Raw genomic sequence first — 24,281 nt, 5'->3', positions numbered from 1 at the left:
TTTTTAATTTGAATTTTATGCTGCAAATACTGCTTGAAGTAATCCAAGTAAGCCCACAAACTTCAATTAATTTTCGGTCAGAGACTTAACGACCAGTATCTAAAATGAGTTTTGTAAACACCAACTGCGTCGTTGATATGCATACCCTCTTACATATGTATTTTGAGTGCTGATCTTTACAATTATTAATCAGGGAAGCATATTCTTACAGAACTAAACTTTCTTTATGAAATGCCAGGAATAGAATTGATGACAGGGGGAGTCATTTCTTTCCAATGTTTTTTAGTGTGATCAGAGAGTAAGGTGGTATCTCATAGGGCCTGTTAGCACTGAAGGCATTCATAAATACTGTTTTATTGTCATAGGTAATAGGCTTTGTGATTGTAAAAGAAAACTTACCTTAGTTCTTGAATAAGTAGTCCAGCCGGAACCAAGCCTCAGGTTATTTGCAGGCTATTGGCATTTTAAATGAAGTGACTTAACATTGAAATCACTTGTGTAAACTAAGGATCTTCACGGCTTTGGCTATTGATCAGATTGTTACCTGTTCCCTATTAAGCGGATTCAGGGTCAGCAGTTTTCAAAGTTAACTTTCAAAATGAACTCAAGAAAGATGACAGTTTTAATTGTGAAGCGTAGTTGAAAATAGAAGATGACAGAAATAGGTAAATAGAAGAGTGGAAAGATTTACATTCGGAAGCATCTATTGAGAGAATCCGCAATTTCAGTGAGGTTCTGGGAGGTTGAAGATAATTCTGCATTTTACTTCATGTTTGACCAACAATTTAACTGCACGACCCCAGTGTTTAAATTTCCGAATTTAACGAAACCAGCTACACTGAATTCATTATTTGGCAGTGCCTTCTGCTTTTTGTTTCCATATCCTGTTAACACCATCAAGCCCCCAAATCCTTCTGTCTGCAAGCTTGATATCTTGCGGGAACTCCTTACTTTGGAGTGTATGGCTCCAGCTTCACAGTTCTATTGACTGCCTAAAATTGAACGTAGAAATTTTTATGTACTCTTTTCTAGGAAGAGGGTTGGGTAGCTTTCGTCAGAGTCTCAGAGGGTTCTGTGACTTTCCAAAAGGTTAAGAATCCCTGGTTGAAAGAACAAAAGAATGCAAATCCATTGTCCACAGACGTGGGTTCTACAAAAATAGAGTTGTACCACACTTCATAAATTTGTATGTCCATTCTCCACTGTAGCCTTTGATAAGGCAGAAATTCTCTCCATTTTACAGATGAGCAATCACAGAAAGCTAGAGCCACAGTCAACACTATAATCTAGCTTTCCTGAATCCTGATCCATTTTCTTTCTGCCTCTACTCAAAAACAGTGGGCCAAATGGAAGTACTGTGACATTTTGTTAAAGACCCATTGGTTATGGGAGTCTCTGCTGTGGCACAGCAGGTTAAGAATCCAGTGTTGTCTCTGCAGCAGCTCAGGTTGCTGCTGAGGCTCGGGTTCAAGCCCCTGCCCAGCTCGGTGGGTTAAGGATCGGCATTGCTGCAGCTGCAGCAAAAAATAAATTAATTAATAAGCCATTAATTTTAACACCCTGCCCACCCAAATCCTCTGCTTTCTTTATACTGGTGGATTTTAGGGGATTTTTTTTTTTTTTTTGGTTTCCTGGAACCTTCATTATCATCTCTGATTTCTTTATTTTGTTTTTAAACCAAAGCTTCAAAGACAAGTGGGATTATTAAATTTTTATAGATTGGTTTGAACCTTTTATGAGATCCTCTAACCTGTTTTACAGCCACGTAGACATTGTAAAACCACCTTTTATTACTAAAACTTGGGTTTGTTGCACTGAAATTAGTAGTTTGGTGCAGTTGAAAGAGTATTACACTGGGAGTCAAAGAATTTGGGATCTAGTATCAACTTTTTAAAATCTCAGGGAGAGATTAAAATCTCTTTTAAAAAAAACTCTTTAAGCTCTCTTTTAAAATCTCTACTCAAGGATTCTCCTGTGGAGATTGGGTGGACTCCTATAAGAATGACCCAGGTTTTCTTTAAACTACATTTACCCCTTCCTGTGTCCCCTACCAAGAATATAATTCCACATCATCTTCCACTCCCAGCCCATCGTCATCAGGATTGTGCCACTGTGTACATTGCCACCCTCAGGTGTACTGAGACTGAAAAAGTTTGAGTCCTCTTGATCTCAAAGCTGCTTTCTAGCTGTTCTTACTGAAAGTACTTCAAACCTGAGTTACAGCCCAGTGTAAGAGCTGCAAATATTAACTTCTCAGCATACGATATCGGGGGAAAGGTTACTTGGTACTCTAAAGGACATAAGAGGTCTCAACATACATGGTTTCTTAGTTCTTGGTCAAGAATTACTACATTTTAATCCCTTTTTATCTTAGATCACCATTATTTAGAGGGCCTCTGCAGTGTAGTACAAATTCCAGCCTTCCTCCCCTGCAGTCAGCACACTCTTGTTGATAATGACATGCAAGAACTTGTCCTAAGACAAGAGCTAGCTCTGATTCTACTCACTACTGTATCACTATTGTATTGTACCTACTGGTTCACAGTAGCCATTCAATGAATGTCCAATGGGTAACTGAGTAAACAGATGAATCTGGGGAGAATAAGGACCAATAATAGCCTCAAAACTATTCTGTTGACTTTAGCATATCGTCGTTGCTAAATGCAGAAACAAAGAAATGAGCAAAGCTCCTGGAAATCTTTTTGGGTGGTGAGAAAACCTGAATGGTTAAGAAGCCAATGTTGGTTTGGGATCTGGTTGGAACTACTCAAATTTAACTACCTGTAGCAAAATAAAGCAGGTGGTACCCTATCTGAATGAAAATCATGCTGGAGGAATTTGGTAGAAGAAGCTTAACTTATAGAATATTTGGGTAATAACCTATCCCATTACTTAATCTCTAATCCACCCATGAATATGCAGGGGAAAAAAAAGCTTTGTTTTGTTCCCTTATTGGAAATCTCTTTATAACACAGGAGCCCATTTTCCTGTCCAAGTAAGATTTAGTGAACAAAATTTTGTTATGTTTCTGTATTTTAGAGGGTCTTAGGAGTCATCACAAACATAAATATATTATGTATCACATGGATGTAATAAATAGAAGATGAAGGAGAGTGGGATAAAAGCTTCACGGACACATAGTGGCCTTTTATAAGTAGGTGGAGTAGATAGATGGTAACCCGCCTGGTTTGATTTGAGAGATGCTGAGGCAGCCTCTTTTTCCAGGAATATCTCCCCTCTGAATTGTTCCAGGGCTTGAGATTCCACCATTTAGTATCTGGATTAAAGAATTATCTGTCTTCAAGAGTCCTCTGTTGAAATTCCCTGGTGGCCTAGCAGTTAAGGATCTGGTGTTGTCACTGCAGTGGCTCGTGTCACTGCTGTGGTGCGGGTTTGATCCCTGACCTGGGATTTTCTGCATGCTGCCAGTGCGACAACAACAGCAACAAAAAAAAATCCTCTCTTAAAATATAAATATTCCTTAGAGAACTAGTTCATTATCAGCCTGAATGATGAAAGATCATGTTCACTGGACAAGAACCAGTCCCAGAATGGCCACCTTTTGAAAGGGCCACAAGAGTAGAGAGAAATCCTGAGCAATAAATCCTGCCTGAGGGACACGGACCCGAGAGGGTCACTGAGCTAGCAGGCACATGACAATCCTGGATGTTTGGAAAATAAGAGGCTAGAAGGTCAGAAAGAGCACTGAAAGGAGAAATCCAAAGATATCATTTCAGATTAGCTCACCTACTTCCCAACCTTGCCCTAGCTTAGCTAGAGTTTCTGCATGGGCAACAGTTACTCTTATTTTCATAAATCTAGACCATATCCTCCATTATTGGCAATTTTATTATGTTGACTTCAACTCAGCTTCCAGACAATCAAGATCATTTTGAGTCATACAGCATAGTAGCCATGTGCCCTGGGATGCATGATTTCTTAAGTGTGCCTTCTGTGTTTTTACCAAAGCCACTCATTCTTACTCTTGGATTCAGGGAGTCTGTAATAAACTGTACCTGACACTTGGTGTGTATAACCATTTTTCTAAGGAGAGGGGTTTTCAGCATATTCTCAAAGTGATCCATGACCTCAGAAAAGGTTAAAAAGCACTGATCCAACTATTTATCAGCATTTTTATCAGAACAGTGCTAATAAGAGCAGAGCTCTCTAAGACCTCCAAGAATCAACACAGTACATCAGAACTTTGGGGGTGTTGTTGACTCATATATTGGTCTCTTGTGATTTGCCTCTAACATAAAAGTACAAGAGAAAATGAATTCCAGCTACTTTGACATCCTGGTAACTGAAATTATTACACTTCTGGTGTTTAGCTTTTAAGTTCTGAGTTTTAGGTCAGGAAGTTCCCGTGTGGCACAGAGGGTTAAGGATATGGCGCCACTCTGTGGTGCAGGTCACAGCTGTGGTGCGGGTTCAGCCCCTGGCCGGGGAACTTCCTCATGCCTCAGGTGCAGCCAAAAAAAGAAAAAAATTAAGTCATTCTTAAGACCTTCATTATTTTGCTTTCTGAATCCACCAGACATCATATATCATTGTATTTGGTCTGAATGGAATTATAGATGCTTCAAAAACCCCCTAAATTGGCTGAAAGGAAACACATCAAAGAAAATACGTAAGTTAAAAGCTTACTATCTCTTCTCTCCGTGACGCTGGACAAGTGTAACGTTAATTTCAATTTCAATATACCCTAAAACCTTCTAACACTCTACTGCCATTAGTGTATAGGTATGATCTATATAGAAAGTGTTTCATACTTTCCTCTACATAAAAACCTGGATAAGTTCGAGATTTACTACTTTATTTAAAAAGGCTTTACTTAGAAGAAAGTCACACACGAAAAGTATACACTGTCTGGTCCTATATACGTGAAGGTTAAGAAAAGGCGGAGCTAATCTCTAATGATGAAAAACAAATCAGTGGTTGCCCAGATCCAGGGTGATCATAGGAGTGCACGAAGGAGCATAAGAAACATTTGGGGATGATGGAAACATTTGGGGATCTATTTAGATTATCATGGTTTCATGGGTATATACAGCTGTCAAAAGTCATCAAATTGTGTACTTGAAACAGGTGCAGTTTATTGTACATAAAGTATACGTCAAAAAATTAGAAAAGATTTACCGTAGGATCATTAAAATATGAATTTTATTGAGTATTACTTATTGAAAACTTAAGATTTAAAATCTCATTGATTACACAAATGAAAAGGTCTACCTGAAAATTTCTTTAAAGTGGGATGTGAGTGAATATAATCCATAGAAAAGCTTCTCAACAGGTTGGAGAGGTGCTATCAATGCATTTTCATTAATACTAGGCATTTATAGAAGAATGAGATCTCTTTATTAATGTGGACTCTCCCAAGAGTAAAAGAGATTCAATAATTAGTTCAAATTATCTAAAAGAGAATTTAATTGTTCATTTAGCACGGTTTCTCATTCACAACGAAACTGTACATCACCTGTTATATCAACATTTGGTATTCACTGAGGGAAAACTGTATTTGGAATTGTTTGCCTGTACATTATTTTACATTTGAAAACTGAGTTATTTTCAAAAATTTGTTGTGCTCAGATGCTGGATAGCAGGGTGGTTCCTTGGGAAATCTAAGTGAAGCATTCATTTTAAGATCGAGTTTTAAATGCTTTGTACCAGTATAATAGGCACCCTTTTCTCTTCTGGAATTTCTGAGGAATTTTCTTCCAATCTAGGAGGTGAATCCTTGGTAGTCATGTGGAAATGAATAGGGAAGCTCTGACAACAGCAAATCCTAGAAGTAATATTGAATCCAATGAATGCCACCTTGTCATGTGTGCATGTGCAGTGTCAAAGAGTAGCTAAAAATAGAGAAATTCGATTTTCTGAAATAAGACACAGGTGTTGTTGCACACCACTTTCAACTGAGTTAAAAATCACTTGCTCTGTTATTAGTTGTGCTTACATGTTAGTCAAATTTTAAGTACTCTATACTAGTAATGCAGGAACCCTTGCATTTATTTAGTAGTTATCTTGACCTGTCTATTTGGATTGATGGTTGGAGCACCTTGTTAGAAGAGGGTTGGCCAGAATGGAAGGAGGTGGTGGGAGACTGGTTAGGTCAACAGAATTCCAAATGCCAGTAATGGGTTCCTTAGTGATGAACACTGTACTGAGGCTGCCGGCCTACAGCTTCATCGCCCCCTTTTCCTCATCCCCCAAGGGCTCAACTACAATCGCGGGCTCCGGCTCCTGCTGAGGCTTGGGCTCTGGCTCCAGCTGGATCTCGACCTCAGGCACGGGGACAAGCTTGGGCCCTGCAGCAGGCTCAGGCTCAGGGATAGGCTCGTGATCTGGCCCCAGGGTGGTATCAGGCTCAGCCTCATGGATGGAAGGTGGCAGAGTTTCTTCCAGGTGGATGACATCTTCATTTGGCACTGCCTCACACTCTGTACTTTGGTTTATCTTTGTCATTGGTCTGCAGGAAGAAGGCCCAGGGAAGAACGAGTTAAGGTTTGACATTTCGTGTGAGGCCCTGGGCTCCAGTGCAGCTTCAGTGACTACACGTCCCAGTCTGTTGAGGATCTCTGTGATTTCTGATAGTCTGACTCACTGTCAGATCACGGGTCTCCATGTGGGGTGCAGAAAGGTTAGGTTTCAGCAGTACGACAGTTCTAGAGGTGGGAAAACTGCTGTCAGGATGAAAGGGTCTAAAGATCTAATACTGCCTTTAGGGGCCAAATCCATGGCTCTGGTGCATCTGTAGCAGCCACTCCATCTAACACAATACGTGGCACTTGGTTGGTACCTAATACGTACTTGCGGAAACACAGAATTGGAGGAAGGAACAAACGAATGTGTGTGATATGCACTGGAGAAGAAATAATAGAGTGGTCAAGAGCCTGGGCCCTCGGCACTTTTGCTTCCACAGGCCCCTTGTTCCACAGGAAATATTAATGATTACATTTGATCACGACTAGTAGAAGGACAGGTATGTTGCAACACTTTCCTCTTCACCCTAAAAGGACTGCTGTGGCAGTTAAATGAGTTGATATGCTGTGCGTGATAGCTATGACCCTCTTTGATAAAAGCCGTGAGAGTGAGCAGAAAGAGGCCTCTGACAGCTGATGTTGAAAGGAGTGCTTAGGGAGAGCGGACAGGAAAGACAGAGGCGTGGGAAATGTCTGTAGTCAAGTAAGGACAACAAAGTAAGGTCTTACTCGAGTTCTGCGGTGGTTTTAGAATTTCTCTTCCTCTCCTTCCCCTTTGCCTTGCTCCTTGCAAAGCACACCACAGAGGTGATAATGGCAGCACCTACGAGGGTACCCACCAAGGCCCCGATGATGATTCCAACTTCTGGATCTGGAGGATACAAGCAGCTGGTTAGTAAACTGGAGCATTGTGTCTGCTTCCCCTGTGTGCATCTGGGACCAGTGGGGAATATTTGGGGCATGCCTATAGAGGGAAAGTGACTTGTGTAGGCGGGGAGCATAGAAACCCCTAAGACTCTTTCCGTTGGACTCAAAATGGGAGAAGAAAGATGACCGGTTTGACTCTAGCCTTCCCATTCACATATGCATGCAAAAAAAAAAAAAAAAAAAAAAAAAAAGCCAACTCTGGGGAGGTGGGGTTGCTTTAGAAATGTGGTTTGGGGAAGTGAGTCGTCCCTGTGCATTTGCTTGGCCAGTGAGAAAGACGCCATGCAGCTGCAATCTGGTCACCAGAGAAATGTCCTCTGTCATGGGCAGGGATGTTCCACTAGGCTTTCCCGGAGCATGGGTGAAGTAGGTCCCTAAAAACCTTCTCTGCCACAGATTGCATGCTCACCCCAAAGAGCCACATGCACTCTTGCCCCTGGGAAGGGATATGGCCGTTTCTATAAACAGGCATCTGGTTTATTAGATTGGTCTATGGAAAAACTTAATGAGTGTGAGATGATCCAGCTGAGCACGGGGCCTTCGAGCGCTGAGTCACTGTCCCCAAGAGATCATGTCTGTGTTCCAGGTAGGCCCGCCCCCCTCCCCTTCCTTTCAAACAAGGATGAGAACCTTACATTTTGAGATGAAAGGCTAGTTGAGTTGCCTGATCATTCTTTTTAACTTTTTTTTTTTCTTTTTAGGGCCGCCCCCGAGACATATGGAGGTTCCGAGGCTAGGGGTCGAATTGGAGCGGCAGCTGCCAGCCTATGCTGCAGCCACAGCAATGCCAGATCTGAGCCACGTCTGTGACCTCCACCACAGCTCACGGCAACGCCGGCTCCTTAACCACTGAGTGAGGCCAGGGATTGAACCTGCGTCTTCATGGATGCTAGTCAGATTCGTTTCTGCTGAGCCACAGTGGGAACTCCCTCTTTTTAACTTTCTATGATTAAAGGAATTACATGTGCGTCATTTAGAAAGTCTGAACGTTCTGCTAAGCTTCTAACAGAAAAATCTTCAATTCCCTTCTCCATTCCTGCCCATCTCTAAGTCCCATTCACTAGAGGAACTTGCCCCTGTATTTCTATTATGCTTCTTCTAATAGGTCCTGCCCTTTCCAATTTTTGTCAATTCCTTGGCTTCCTACTCTGAAGGTTGGAGATTTAACTTTCTTACACCACTCTGCTCACATCCCGCCACGTTCTCCTAATACAGTTATAAGTTATAGTTAAACCAAAGTTTGCAGTATTATGACTCTATATTGTTCCCAACTGCAGAGCACACAGTATGTTACAACTCTTTCTTGTACAACATTTAAAAAATTTCCCCAAGATTAATAATTGCCTCATTTGGGGATTTATGAGGTGTTTTTTTTTTAATGTATTATCACTAATCTCCAAAATTTCCAGCAAAACTCCATTCAAAAGATTCAAACACATCAGAAAATCTCTTGATTTCTAAGGGTGTTGTTCTTTCCTCCCTTGAAGACATCGCTCCTGGAGCCCTCCACCTTCTTCCCCCAGCATGAACTGGTTGCCCTCCCAATTTTACGGATAAAGAAACAGGCTTTGCAAGATCCAGCTGAAATGTCACTTCATTGATAAAGCTGGCCCTGGTTCCATAAGCATAATTATTTGTTTCTTCTTGGGCACCCTACAGACCCTGTGCCGACCTCTATTATAACATTGAACAGTTTTTACTGTTTGTCCCGCCAGCTAAACTGTGAGCTCCTTGAGCGTAAGATGCATATCTTCATCATGTCCATCACGCCATCACCTAGGACAAGCCCTGGCATATGGTATGTAGTCAGTGAATGTTTGGGGAAGGGAGGGAGGCTAGGAGGGAGGCAGGAAGGCAGGAAGGAAGCCAGATGCTAGACATCACTGAAAAGAAGACTCAAAAGGAAGCACGGCTCAAGTACAAATCCTAGAAGTCTCCACAGCTGCACTATAACTGTACCTCTGGAAAGGCAGAAAGGGACTGGGGGAGATCTAGAGAAAAACTATAGAAATGATCAAGGGACTAGGGGCAGGATGGGACCACAGAAAAGGGCAGACCAAAAAAAAAAAATTGAGGTTTCTTCACTTTGAACAGAAAAGAGAGGAAAGGAGTTCCTGTCGTGGCGCAGTGGTTAACGAATCCGACTAGGAACCATGAGGTTGCGGGTTCGGTCCCTGCCCTTGCTCAGTGGGTTAAGGATCCGGCGTTGCCGTGAGCTCTGGTGTAGGTTGCAGACGCGGCTCGGATCCCACGTTGCTGTGGCTCTGGCGTAGGCCGGTGGCTGCAGCTCCGATTGGACCCCTAGCCTGGGAACCTCCATATGCCGCAGGAGCGGCCCAAGAAATAGCAACAACAACAACAACAAAAAGACAAAAGACAAAAAAAAAAAAAAAAAAAGAGAGGAAAGTGATATGAGAATCAAGGAGCAATCTGTCGTCGTAAAATGTCTGATTTGGTACAAACAAAAGGAAGAAAGCTCAGCTTCACAGGAGATCAAGAATCCAATGGAATTGGCCCCTTGATAAAACCAGAGAGTCGAAGTAAATTATGAAAAATGAATAGATGGCAGGAGCCTAAGGATGATTAAGGGATCCTTGAGAAGTGTGGTGAGACAACCCTTGTGAGAGCTTGCCCCTGACTGGCCCAATGTGACAATGTCAGGCCCTCAAGTCTATGCTTAGTAACTAGGCACCTTTGAACTAGAAGGTCGAGGTTTCCAGGCATCCTGACTCTGCCAGTTACAAGCTGAATGACCTTAGGCAAGTCACTTACCTCCCTGAGCTTTAGTTTTCTTTCCAATAAAATGAGGCTTAACAATATATTCTGCCTCCTAGACAGGGTGATTGTCAACTGAGGGAGATAATGCTTGCAGCACCCAGCCAAGAGTCTGGCACCTATTTTGTGCTCCGAAATATTAGCTACTGCGACTGCAGGTGCAAGTGTCATTATTACTACTATTAGAAGCAGATTTTTAGCAAATTAGTTAAGAACTAGAAAGTCTGTGAGCTCCATGTTTGACAGAAATTGGTACAGCTTCACCTGGATCTACCAACAGCGTCACAAAGAAAATTCAGCCTGCTACTATCAAGGAGGCTGTTGTTTCACTTTCTCCAGATTTTGTGAGGGGTAAACAAATTCATTTTTGTAAACAATTTAAAGCAGTGCATGGCATATATTAAGTATTATGTAAGCGTTCGATATTAGGATTGTCATCCATCGTATCAACCTATAAATAAACCACCCAAATCTCCAGAGTCAGGAAGGACTAACCAGGGGTCCTCATTAATTGATTTGGTTGGCACATCCAGGATACTTAAGGAGAAACTGTTAAAGTTCTGTGATCAACTTACGTGATGAAGTTAGATCAATTTCACAGGAACTATTCCCAAGGATGTTCATAGCCGTGCACTGGTAATAACCTTGTTCAAAATTGGTCAGATTTCCAATAAACAAAATCCCGGTGGCTGGGTCTGTCAAAACCAGGAGAGAAGAGTTTTCAAATCTCTTATGTGGGTACAGATCATGTGGATATAGCAGATCATTCAATGGCTACCCACTTTCTCACAGTGGCCTCCCTTTCTTGAGATGTCCAGGGCCCAACTAGACCCCTGGAGACTCCCCCTCCATTTGGGACCATGTTCCATGCCTGCCACCTCTGAGCCAAAAACAGTCCTGACTTCTAGAAGTTGGGGAGAAGACCTGGGCACAATCATCTTGTTGCCTGACATTCTTTTTACATTCTTCTCCCAGACAAATAGAAGACTGGACGCAAAGGACGAGCCGCCAGACACACAGGCATGCTGTCAACCAACCCCCCACACCAGGCCTTGCCAGGGGCAGCAGAGGGCTAAACTTACTGAAGTTTTCTTTCACTGGGATGATGTCTCTTCCCTCAACTTTATGCCAGTAATACACAGGGGAAGGTGTTCCAAGCACTGAGAGGCAAGTAAGAGATACAGGATGGCCAGTTTCTGGTATTCCTTGGATGCTGCAAAAGGGCTTAGAAGGTTTGACTGCAAGGCAATGACAAAGAGTAAAAAATCACGCATGATGAATGGCCGCCTGTACCAATCTGAGTCACTTTCTCACTTTCCTTTTGTAGAACATGCATGCTTTTTTTTTTTTTTTAATCTTTAAAAACTTATTTCGACAGTTTTCTAGTTGGACCACCAGGTGGGAGTAGAGCACTGCATGTGCAAGACATTCCCATCACTGGGCCATTAATATTCTAATGGCATCCCTTCCATCTGCCTCCTCCCCAGATTCATAACCATGAATTTCCGCACTGTAGCTTAAAATATGCCTTTAATAAAACAACCAAGTGTAAGCAAACATTAAACAAAGGGGAACATAGTTTATACTTCGGAAGCACAGTTTTAAAGGAAAAGAGAACCCTTAAATACTTTGAGATAACCAGTTATTAATAAAACCACTGTTTTACTAGTGCCATATTTTTCTTCTCCTTTGTGAGTCATTTTTTGGCATTTTTTCTTCTGGGTGGCACAAAATAGAGGGTTTGAATTTGCCTGTGTCCTGCCTCGGGAGGGGAAACCCATGTGGAGGGAAGGGTGTGCTAAATGGCACTAAAACGTTGATTCATCCTTGAGTGCCTTCTGTGTGCCCGGCACTGGACTAGGCACCAGCAATTCCGAAGGGACTCTGACCCAGTTCTGAAGTGGGATGGGGGAAGCGGTAAGATATTAGGCTAGAGAGCAGTGGAGCCCACAGCTTGGAGGGCTCTGTCATTCATGTATTTTATACTCAGAGCAACAGGACCACAGAAGGAGAGTGAATGATCATTCTAATGTTTTATGTTTTGTTTTTTGGGTTTTGTTTGCTTGGGTTTTCTTGGCCACACCCACGGCATGCAGAAGTTCCCCAGCCACGGATCGAACCCCACGGGTCAAACCGGCACCACAGCAGTGACAACACCAGATCCTTAACCTGCTAGGTCACCAGGGAACTCCATTAGATGGACTGCTCTAACTCTGGGGGTACATGAGCCAAGGGAGAGGAAGAGACAGATTCATGAGATATTTAAGAAGTCCACAGGGGAGTTCCCATCGTGATGCAGCAGAAACGAATCCCGCTAGGAACCACGAGGTTTCATGTTCAATCCCTGGCCTCGATCAAGTGGGTTAAGGATCCGGCGTTGCCCTGAGCTGTGGTGTAGGTCGCAGTCGAGGCTCAGATCCCACATTGCTGAGGCTGTGGCGTAGGTCAGCAGCTGTAGCTCCGATTAGACCCCTAGCCTGAGAAACTCCATATGCTGTGGGTGTGGCCCTAAAAAGCAAAAAAAAAAAAAAAAAAAAAAAAAAGAAGAAGTCCATAGGGCTTGATGACCGTGGACATGTGGCATGAGGAAGAGGGTAGAAGGTGGTGTCACTGATGACTCCCAGGGTTCTGATTTGGACAGCTGGGTAGCTGATCTTGCTGAGTTTACTGAGTTGAAGCTGCTTATGAAACACCTCAGTGGAGAAGTCCTGGGGGGAAGCTGAGAAACTGATTCTCCTCAGTCATCTTATGGCTCACAGCTTATTCTAACCTCAGTCTGACAAACAGATAAGGATCTGAATCAATACTTTCCAATTCACCTTCCTTATCTTAATTTGGATACAAAACACTCCAAAGGCCTAGATTCTCTACCTTAGGCTAGTTACACCTTAAATGCTCCGGACTGCCCAGCTCTCCAGCTCTCACTTGGGAGGCAGCAGTAAAGAGCACAGCTCAGAATCGACACCGAACACTGGCTCTGAAACTTTACCCTAGATGTACTGAGGCAAGTAATCTAATGTAGCCAAACCTCAGTTGATTCATCTGTAAAATATGAATGAGAGATTATCTGAACTCCAGCTAATCCAGTATATAAATACTTTATTGTATTTATATAAATAAAGTAATGTGTTTGTGTGTAGTGTCTTGCACATGGAATTGCTGTTGGCAATAAGCAGGAATAACTCTTGCTGCCACATTTCATACCTTGTAACTGATGTTAATCTTCCAATCTTAGACTCTAACCCTCTGTACACATGAACAGGAAAACAGATGGCTACAGCTATAGCCCTTAGAAAATTTCACCATTTTTTTCCTTTTTTTTTTTTTTTTTTTAGGGCCATACCTGCAGCATATGGAAGTCCTCAGGCTAGGGGTTGAATCAGAGCTGGAGCTACTGCCCTAGGTCACAGCCACAGCAACGCAGGATCCGAGCTGTGTCTGTGACCTATACCACAGCTCAAGGCAACAAAGGACACTCAACCCACCGAGTGAGGCCAGGGATTGAACCTGCACCCTCATGGATACTAGTCAGGTTCATTACCACTGAGCCATGATAGGAACTCACCATCCTTTCTTTTTTAATTGAAGCTTAATTTTTTTTTAAATTGAGTTGCAAAATTAGTTAGTTTCAGGTGTATAGCACAGTGATTTAGTATTTTTGCAGATTAAACTCCATTATAGATTATTACAAGATAATGGCTATAATTCCCTGTGCTATATAGTTAGTATATCTTTGTTGCTTATCTAATTTATATATAGTAGTTTGTATCTATTAATCCCATCGCCCCAATTTTACCTCCCCTCTTCCCTCTTCCCTTTGATAGCCACTAGTTTGTTTTGTATGTCTGCAAGTCTATTCCTGTTTTGCATATACATGCATTTGTGTATTTTTTAGATTCCACATATAAGTGATATCACACAGTATTTGTATTTCTCTGCTGGACTTATTTCACTAAGCATAATATTCTCTAGGTCCACCCACATTGCTGCAAATAGCAGTATTTTATGCTTTTTTATGGTTGAGTAATATTCCATTGTATATATGTATGTGTGTGTGTATATATATATATAAAACATCTTAAGCCAGTTGTCTGTTGCACAGTCCCTTCTTTTAAACAGTTATCATTTCATTAAAAGAAGATTTTTCTATTTAGCTCTTTATTCTCTCTTCTGTACTACTGATTTTCTCAGATGGGGATGACACCTTGGATTTGCCTACCCTAAATAACTGGGCTATTTAACCAGAAATCCAACGCAACTATCACTAGATTTAGAGACTGCCTTTTTTAACCATGGTGATTTTATAGCCTTTACAGTAGAACAGAACAGTTTGAACAGAAAGTTAAATGACGGCATTTCATTACAAGTACCCAGGACTAGAACTAAATTATGGACAAAATCTGGAATGACTTGCATTCATTTCTTGAGCCTAGAATCAAAAGTAGATAGGCATTTTTTTCTTCTGCTGAACATATTCTTCTCTTATTTTTTATTAACCAAACACTTAGTGAATCACTTTGAATCATATCCCAAACCCATATATTTTCTAAAACTACTGATTCAGGATTGAATTGACGTTTCATCCAGTTAAAGTTCCCAGTAGAACGTGGATGTTTTACTGGCAAAGCCACTGAGCTACCATTTAGCTTTATTGCTTTCAAAAGAACTGGGGTGGAGGAAGAGGATCACCTCAGAGAGTAAGTGAAAATGCTTCAGCGTGTTCTCAAACCTTCTCTAAATTCATCATTCTCTTTTTATGTGCCAAATTGCAGAAGGAAGATGATGCTCATTGCAAAGGCATAAAAAATAATTATTCAAATTTCTGATGGGTATTTTTCAGAGGTTCATTTTCCAAGGCTGTCACACCTAATGCAAGTCTCTCAAATGAATGGTCCTCCAAACCATGTGGGCCTTTGCTCATTGCTCTTTCCTTCACCAAAATCATACTCTGCCACCTCGGCCCCTCTTTTGTCTGACAGGCTCTTGCCCATCCTTCAACATTCAAGTCACTTTCTCTAGGAAGCCTTCTCCAGTTCCCCCTGCCCAGCTTTATGCCCTTTCCCCTGTGATCTCCCAGCCCCTTCTCCTCCCTCCACTGTAAGCTTAAGTTATGTATCTGCCTCTCTCACTAGACTTTGAACTTTTATTTATTTGTTTTTGTTTTTTTGCCTTTTCTAGGGCTGCTCCTGCAGCATATGGACGTTCCCAGGCTAGGGGTCGATTCAGAGCTATAGCTGCTGGCCTACACCACAATCACAGCAACTTGGGATCTGAGCCGCATCTGTGACTTATACCACAGCTCATGGCAACACTGGGTCCTTAACCTGCTGGGTGAGGCTGGGATCGAACCCACAACCTCATGGTTCCTAGTTGGATTCGTTAACCACTGAGCCATGACGGGAACTCCGTAGACTGTGAACTTTTAGAGGGCTGGGAGCCTTTTTTTTTTTTTTTTTTGCTTTTTAGGGCCACACCCACAGCATATGGAGGTTCCCGGGCTAGGGGTCTAATCAGAGCTACAGCTGCTGGCCTACGGCACAGCCACAGCAACGCCAGATCCAAGCCACGTCTGCGACCTACACCACAGCTCATGGCAACGCCAGATCCTTAACCCACTGAGCAAGGCCAGGGATGGAACCCACAACCTCATCATTACTAGTTGGATTTGTTTCCGCTGCGCCACAATGGGAACTCCTGGGAGCCTATCTTTTACATCCACCTCCACTGCCTACCAGGATGTAACTGGATGTGTGTTCAGGGTTTGTTGAATAACATTATGGATGAATGAGTGAATGCATGGGATCTATGTCTACCACTGGCTTATGAAATGTCTCTGAAAGATGTATTTCTAGGAAGAGCAATATTTAAGGAAATATCAAAACTCCTCTCCTCAACTGGTCTCCCTAATACACCTGCTCCACCTTGCCCCACCCTTCAGTCAGGGCAAGCAGAACAGGCCCTCATATGAAATGGAATTTGAAAACTGCAAACAGTCTCTGCAATTTTTAGAGGAAATTATCCATCTCAAAATTTCCAGAAAACATAAATTTGCAGAATGCCTTTGCTCTTAGCCTAACTAATAAAAAAGCGATTTTGAGAATTCCCAAATGAAGAAATTCACAGAGCCTTCTGTCTCTTACCATGCCTGGATACTGGATACCTAAGGAAAAGTCAAGACACAGTCATTGCAGGAACAACTGACCCAAAAGCTTATGGGAAAGTACAACTCAGAGGAAATGAGGAAATGACTCTCAGCCTCTTATGGAAAATGATCACGGATTCTCCAAACTTTAAATTTAAGAATATTAACCATCTTGTCTATCTTAAACTTAGAATTATTTCCAAGCTTGGACAAAAAGAGGCTCCACTTCTTTAGGTTGTTTCTGGTCAGAAGGACAACCCAGAGCCAGGGAGCAAAAGGAAAACATTAGAGGACTAATCCCTTGAATTCTTTGAACACTGAATCTCCAGTATATCGTCTGATTCTCTTAACAACCCTCGTAATGAAGACAGGGCAGGAATTACAACCCTGTCTCAAAATGGCCAGAGAAAGTTGGAGTGACTTGCCTCAGGCCACTGAGTAGCAGTGTACTAGCTAGAACCTAGGGCTTCTGACTCCCAGCCTGATGTGCTAGCGTCTATTCCATATCATTTAGTTCCAGTATATATGGCTAGTCTTCCAAACTAGAACATCAACTCTCCCGGGAAAGGGCTCGTGTATACTTCTCTTGTCGTCACCTGTACCCCAAAGCCCAGCACAGGGCTCAGCAAAATAAAAACATCAGGAGTTAGCCCACTCCTTAAGCAGCTCTTGATTACCTTTCCCTGTTTTCCAGGTGGGCAGGTGCAGTAGCAAACCTCAAGGTAAACGGCTGCTTCTTTTCGGGCATCATCTGGGTGGCAGGCTCCAACAATTCCGGAGAGTCCTCCTAGGTGTGCACCTTATGACTAACTGTGACTTTTCCAAGCTACTCAATCACCAAGTCACTGGTTTGATCTAGTTCCTCCTTTCCACAGCTCAAGAGCAGCAATGCCCAGATCAGCTCCATTTGGGGTTACTTAGAGGTGGGAGAGCCCTTAGTTCAACTGGTTCGTCAGTGAGGGCTCTGATAGCCCTTTCATACCTCCCTTCGTTACTTCTGAAGGCCTGGAAACAGGAGCTGCCAAGGCTACAGACAGGAGGAAAACTCCCATTGTCCTCTCAGACAAGAGACTGGAAGGAGCCCTACAAATCACCACAATTGTGAACACCTCAAGAGCAGAAACCCTGCCTCCATCACGCCTCCCGGCACAAAGTAGGCACTCAATAAATACTGCATAAATTAACCACTCCAAATTCATTTGAAGAACAGATATGACTTGCCCTGTGTCGCGTAATGAATATTTATATATAAATTAACTAATTCTCAACTCTGGCTTAGCATGTGGTCCTTTTTCCAAACAGCATTACGAAAGGGACCCTTCTGCCTTTCTGCCAAAGAATAATTTAGTGATGGGGATTGTGGTTGGCTTAGGAGAGGTAACAAGGTGACAGGTGTTTCCCCCAGGTGGAACTGGCTCTAATTGGAGGTTCCCTCTGAAAAAGTTGCTAGTGATCATTTAGTGGGACTGTGTGTTGTCTCATCTGTTCTCATTGCATCCTTCAGTGATAGGGATCCAGGAGGTTTGGTCATCTACTGATGTCTATCATTTTGGCAGCCCTTTTTGGCTTGGCAATTGCTTCAACACTTCTTATGAGTGATTGCTCAGTGCAACTCTATGGGTCAAGTTGGCGGTATGTCTCAATTTCGCTGATAATAAAAGAAGCAGGAAGGATATTTACCCCTGGGACTTAATTGGCACCATAACTCACTGCCCTGGCCCATTCAATGTCCTAAGTTGCTCCAAGAAGAGAAAAAGCAGAAAAATGTGTCCATACCTAGCACATTGACGTTGAGGGTGCCTTGATTGTTGCCAGAAAAGTCCGGGGGGTTGTTAACATCGCAGATGTAGATGCCACTATCTGCTGGTTGCATATTCGAAATAGTGATGGATGCGTTGCCTGGAGCGTTGGACCCTACAATTCGATCTTTAAATTGCCCGTTGACTGCAGTTTGTCCACCTTCAGAATAGTAAATCTAGGACAGAAAATGACAGAAATGAGAACTGGAGAGTGTCCAGGGCTTGGATAAGCTACCTAGAAGTTCTTTCTAGCCAATGTTACCTTCTTTGACAAGGCGCAGCATCCACCCCACCTCCCCTGTGACAAAGGTTTCTCAGCTCCGTGGGACACTTTAGCTCTCTCAAGCTGTGCACAGCCATGAGCTCATTTGTACTCAAAGCAGCTTGGCGATGTCATCAAGGCAGGGAGGTAGGCCTATCTTTCAGACCGTGTAGCTGGAGCTGATGGGATTCAACTCCTATGCTTAGGCTAGGAGATCAAGACGCTCACCTGATGAGTCCGCCTGGAGGAAACCCATATAGGACACAAATGTCTGATGGGGAAACCAAAGCCATCATTTTTTTTTCTGCTTTATAAACATTTTTTGGTTTTTTTTTTTTGTTGTTTGTTTTTTTTTTTTTAAGGTCCACACCTGCGGGCACGCAGAAGTTCCCAGGCTAGCAGTCCAATCAGAGCTGTAGCTGTGGGCCTATGCCACAGCCATTGCAACGCGGGATCCGAGCTGCCTCGGTGACCTATACCACAGCTCACGGCAACACCGGATCCTTAACCCACTGAGCAAGGCCAGGGATCAAACCTGCGTCCTCATGGACGCTAGTCAGATTTGTTTCCGCTGATCCGTGATGGGAACCCCAGAAATTTTTAAGACTTTTAAAAATCAAGTCAATATAGAAAACAACATTAAATAGTTAATAGTGCTGGTGATACACAAATATGACAAAAATCATAAAGATGAGACATGAATGACTAAAGCTTGGGAATCACTGGGCCAGGTGACCCCTGCGGTCCCGCCATAATATACACAGGCTATGTACCCACTTTGTTAGTTTCATAGAAACATGTGTAATTCAAGTGATTTGTTTTTTTATTATTCAATAAACTGGGATTACCCTGGTCCAGTAGCAATTAATATTTCATAAAATCTACCAGAAGAGACTTATAGTTCATTTAATTCACTCTCCTCACTTTACAGAAGAAATTGAAACCCTGAGAGGTTAAAAAAGAAAAAGATATACAAAGTTAACAGGCCAGGTCTAGAACCCCGTTCTTCTAAGTCCTTGTCCAGTGTTATTTATATTAACAGGTTAATGAGAGAGAGAAGGCCATCAGTAAAAAAAGAGATATTGTCTAGATAAATTCAAATGTATTCTCCTTCAAGTCAGAAAGCGAATATATTTTTAAACTAAGAAAGGGAGATTCTGATGGAAAAGTCAAAGAAAAGAATATATTTAAGGAAAAAACAACTTGTCTCTCCCCTCCTGTTCTCTAAAATCAACAAGTTTTCTTTCCTGCCCTAAATGAGCCATTTATAATCCAATTCATCCATTCACACCCACTGACTTCACAAACTTTTGCCCCAGAGGGGTCTTGTTTGATTTACAAACTGGAAAGCCAGTGTTAACCTAAGGTATTCAAGGGGGCAGGAGGAAGTTCAACTTGTCAAAGGTCTCTTACCTTCACTTGAGTTGACACCCAAGATATCCGGCTTTCCATTTCACCAGCCAGCGCTGGCCTTATTTACTTTCTAATTAACAATTTGCAGTCCAGTGGACTCTTACCTGGAATGGATCCTGTGGTCTATCAAGGAAGCCCTTTACAACTGAGACATCTGGCTGCTTCCCCTGCTCCCAGGAAAACTGGGGCGGGGGGGGGGGTGTCGGCCTGTTTTAGGTTGAAGCTTCACGACATCGCAATGAGATACATCAGTCATGCCTACAATCCACACTAAGTCCCAGAGGATCTAGGTGAAAGGACCTTATTTCTGCAGAGAGCAGGAGGCCAAGAGAGTATGTTTTAGATCAGGACTAGGGCATGAAAAGAAGCCACACTATAAAAGTCTCAGAGATGGGCAGGAATCAAGGAGCCAAGACGTCATGAGGCCTTGGACTTGTAACTTTCCTACAAAAAGGTTGGTGTGACTTTACCAACCCTTCTACCCTAGCTCCTCACACTATAGTCTAATATATTTTCCCATTCACGAACAATGTCAAAGGTGTCCGGAACAGAAATGGAGGTAAGGAGGTATAAGAATAGAGGCCTAAAAGGGAAAGGCTTTGGCCTCAGGATACTGTGTGAGAAGGAAAGTCCCCAGGGCCAGCCAGCAGTCAGCCACACGGATGGAGGGGCTTTCTGTTAGGGGAAGTCCACGCTGTCACACTGTCCTTGTAAGGGAAAAAAACGAAACGCTTTCCTGAAACCACTTATCTAATCACACAGGAAGGACTGCAACTTGGTTCCATTTTCCACAAAAGAATAATTCTTTTAAAAATCAAACCAATGTATACATGTAAGGATAACCTGACCCCCTTGCTGTACAGTGGGAAAATAAAAAAATTTAAAAAAAAAGAAAGAAAAAGAATGCTCTTGATGAAGCCATGAAAAAAAAAAAAAAATCAAACCTGAACGATGGCCAAAGCCCAGCCCGTGATCCTGTGGGGCTTGTGCACATTTCAAAGAAAGCATATTGTCAATTTAGAGATCAAAGCAATTGAGGTCTAGGAAAAGCCATGGATGCTCAAAAGGCCACATCCTTTGGGGGTGGTGATGGGGGGGGGGCAAGTCTGTTTTAAGAAAATCCATCCAAGTGTTCCCTTAAGCGATGCTTGTTAATTTGTTGCCCACTTGCCCTTCGTGGCTGTGTTCATGGCAGACTGCCCTACTTCTCCCCCAAGGTCCCCTCTGCCTGCCCCTTGGTGATGTTAGAGGCTGGCATATGGAGACATGATAGCACATTAGTTATAAGACCCCCTTAGAGATCACTTAGTTCATGGTTGCTAAGGCTGAGGAGACTTTAGGAGCCAGCTGGATATTGGAAATAGGGGAAATGGCTAGGAGGGGCTGGTGGATAGAGGGAAGATCATAGATGACAGGGGCTGTGACGAGCTAGAGAGCCAATACAAAGAAGGCTTTCAAACTGTGCAAACAAACAAAATATTGGGCTGGCCAACCAACATGCATCCGCTGGCCACACTGGGGCCCGAGGCCGCCAGTCTGCAACCTGATTCATCCTCTTGTATTACAGAAAAGGACAATGAGGCCCCACTAGAAGAAGTAATCTTCCCAAGGTCACAAAATATGTAGACAAACCTAGAGTCCAGACCTCCCGAGTCCTGCTGAATAACAGTCATATGGCACTCACAGTCCCACCTTAGGCCAGGAAGGTGATTCCCAGGCAAGCTTCCCCTCTGGGGGTCACTCCATTCCCTACTCCAGCCAACCCTTCTCCTGCCAATTGCTGCTATTCATTGGCATGATGCTTCCCATGCCAAGTAGGTTCACCACATGATGCCTTCAACGGTTGCCAGCTGCAATAACAGCCTTTCTCTTCCTCCTCTGCCAAGTTCCTATTCACATGAGGCCATGCAGCTGGGAGCCAGATTGGTCCAAAAAGATTTTTTCCCCTCAGTTTTGTGACACTGCTCTCTAACTAGAAGCTGGGGTATAAACAAGAAGGGCTGAAAGAATTCAGCCTCCTCTGTTTGAGTCTCAGAGTTAATAAATGCCTTTAGCCTCCAGAGCTGCTTTTGTGGGTTCATTTTGGAAATGTGAAGGGTATGGAAGTCCACAGCAAACCAGCCATCCAGCTTCTTGATTTCCTGCACTGCTCAAAAAGGAGCTAGCCATGGGAGGGGAGGAGTGCAGGGTGGCCATGGTCTCAAGCCTAGAATTTTCTCTGCACTCTGTGGGGGGGGGGGCTGGAATCACACATGGAAGGAATAGAATACCATAAGGAAGAGTTCCCACCCACAAACCACTCCCTTCCCAGCTTGCCATTTGCCCAAAAAACTCATGAACTGAATTGCTTCTTTGAGACATGTAAAGTTTCATTTAAATCATTTTCTTTGGAAGAGATAAACCATCACCAGTCCCTAACGCCTTTCTATTAGATTAATTTATCCAATTTAACAAGAATAGACACCTGCAGGAACAGGACACTGAATCAACTTTGATGGGAGGGTGTGGTGGGAAGGGAATAACTTGGAGTGTTTCTCAATGGGGATCACACTGGTATTTGACAATTCTTTCCTGTGTGGGTCTCTCCTGCATGTTGCAAGATGTCGACCCTCTCTAGCTACCCCCCACTAAACATCAATAGTGACTCCCATTTATAACAATTAAACCAACACTCCCCTTATTTTCAATGCCCCTGAGGAGATGAGGCACCCTCACCCCACCAACATTTGAAAAGCATCTGATATAATGCTATCCATAGAGGCCATACTGGAATAATCTGAGCAGCCATGGAATATATAGATGCTAGGTTCTAGAAAGAAGTTGTCCACATTAGATGTGTGTTAGAGAGAAGAAGATGGCAAAATGTTTCCTCCGCTGTGGCTATTCTAGAAGAGTAAGTGTTATCTGAGAGACTCATGCTAAGTAGGGTCAATACCTGTTCTATTCATGGGCAGGTGAGGTCTCTGGAGCTTTTCTATTGACTAGCTAGATAGACGAGGAAACCATTCATGTTATCAGAGGGGAACCAGACCACCCCAAACTTCCATGCTAGCCTGCCTGTTCTGGAGCCTAGAGTCTTAAGTTGGAAGTCCCTGCTTAGAGACTGATTACCTGAAGCCTCCATGTCTTCCAAGAGGAGGGCTTCTCTAAGAGAAAGACCTTGCTGATGAATATCCTGGCTCCTGGTCAGAAGATAAATGGAATATCTCTGTAGCCCCCATTCGCAAAGGAAACCCAGGGAGGGGATAGTCAGTAAGAGATCACATTCTCCCCTGGGTATTGAGAAATGGTAGGTCTTGGAGTCCACTGATCCTTTAACATAACGATCTGGGGGGAGGAAAAGAAGGTGAGCTTATGGCAGGAGTTGACCACTGCCCTGCTCAAGGCAACGTAGGGCCCAAAGCCTTTTGGAGGAAGCTGAAAGGAATTCCAGACATGGCCATGAGAAGGCAAATGCAAGACTGTTCTGGTTTTGCCAGGGGCTTATGCTGATCTGAATTGTTACCAAACTCAGACCCTCCCATCTCACTCCTGGTGCCACTGCCCTAAAGACTCCAAACAATGAAGGGATCTGGTAGTACACCAATAACTGTCCTTGTCTAAGAGGCCCAACTACATCTTCCCCAAGCTCTCTTGCATGTACCAGTTTTAGACATGGACTGACTGCCTTTTCCTTCATACCCTCACTATTGAGACACAGGCTGTGCTGTGTTTGAGCAGAAGTGAGTGGATCTGAGTGAGAGCTGAATGCTACATGGTATACTGCCCATAGTGTCTAATCCAGGAGTTGAACTGAATCACTCAGTGGTCAGTCTGGCAATATCTTATGCCCATAAACCATAGATTTGTCGAATAGCACAGCAGTCTCCTTCTACCATCCTCAAAATGTCCTGCCAGCCATCCACGGATTAATACACAACATGCTCTAAAGAATTCTGAATGCATGGAAGTGCTCAAAGAAACAAATTTGAAATAGAAGCCAAATCTCATTTTGAAAAATACCATCGCAACTGAGGATGTCTGAGACGCTTAAGGCCAGACTGGAAAAAAAACCTGGGAATGGGCACTTTGCAAGCAGAATCATCTTCCTCCCTTGACTTTCACCCACTTTTCTCGGGCAACCTCTTCTCCAGATCCTAAGCTCCCTTCCTGTTCCCTATCCTCTAGCATCCGAATGCTTTTGATTATCCAGGGTTCATTACTACTGTGCCCTTCCTCACCCACCTGGGGAGTTCATTCCATCAGGACTCAGTCTGGCACAATGAGCTAGCTATTGAGTATGACAGAGATATTAAGGCTGACAGAGATCTGTGGATCAACTAGGCACACCAGCATTTGAACTGGGGGCTTCTGGAAATAATAGAGCAATCTGGGCGGGGGGGGAGTCCTTTCAGAACTACTGCTCATTTCCCTTATGAGAAGGACCCTTCCTGTCTATGCTAAAATACATCATATACTTGATGTTGACCAACACAGAAGTG

The 24,281-nt window shown here is 43.1% G+C and overlaps 1 protein-coding gene across 2 annotated transcripts in view; it reads right to left on the bottom strand.

Moving 5' to 3' along the window:
- Nucleotides 1-5,134: 5,134 nt before the first annotated feature.
- The window catches only part of VSIG1 (V-set and immunoglobulin domain containing 1), a 65,835-nt gene continuing 46,688 nt past the window's right edge, over nucleotides 5,135-24,281 (bottom strand). For both annotated transcript variants that reach the window (XM_021079751.2, XM_005658775.4), the window contains exons 3-7: nucleotides 18,103-18,301; nucleotides 11,267-11,422; nucleotides 10,760-10,879; nucleotides 7,212-7,353; nucleotides 5,135-6,469 (exon numbers count right to left, since the gene is read on the bottom strand). In XM_021079751.2, the coding sequence (XP_020935410.1) occupies nucleotides 6,178-6,469; nucleotides 7,212-7,353; nucleotides 10,760-10,879; nucleotides 11,267-11,422; nucleotides 18,103-18,301 (909 nt within the window). In that variant the 3' untranslated portion in view covers nucleotides 5,135-6,177. The remainder of the gene's footprint in view (nucleotides 6,470-7,211; nucleotides 7,354-10,759; nucleotides 10,880-11,266; nucleotides 11,423-18,102; nucleotides 18,302-24,281) is intronic.

Source organism: Sus scrofa, chromosome X (assembly GCF_054392235.1).
Source record: "Sus scrofa isolate SSC_HxYL_T2T_F1_AM1 chromosome X, Sscrofa_HxYL_maternal_Yorkshire_Landrace_v2.0, whole genome shotgun sequence".
Taxonomy (NCBI): Eukaryota; Metazoa; Chordata; class Mammalia; order Artiodactyla; family Suidae; genus Sus; species Sus scrofa.
Note: the sequence above shows the minus strand (reverse complement) of the source record. Positions and strands in the feature narration are given on the sequence as shown.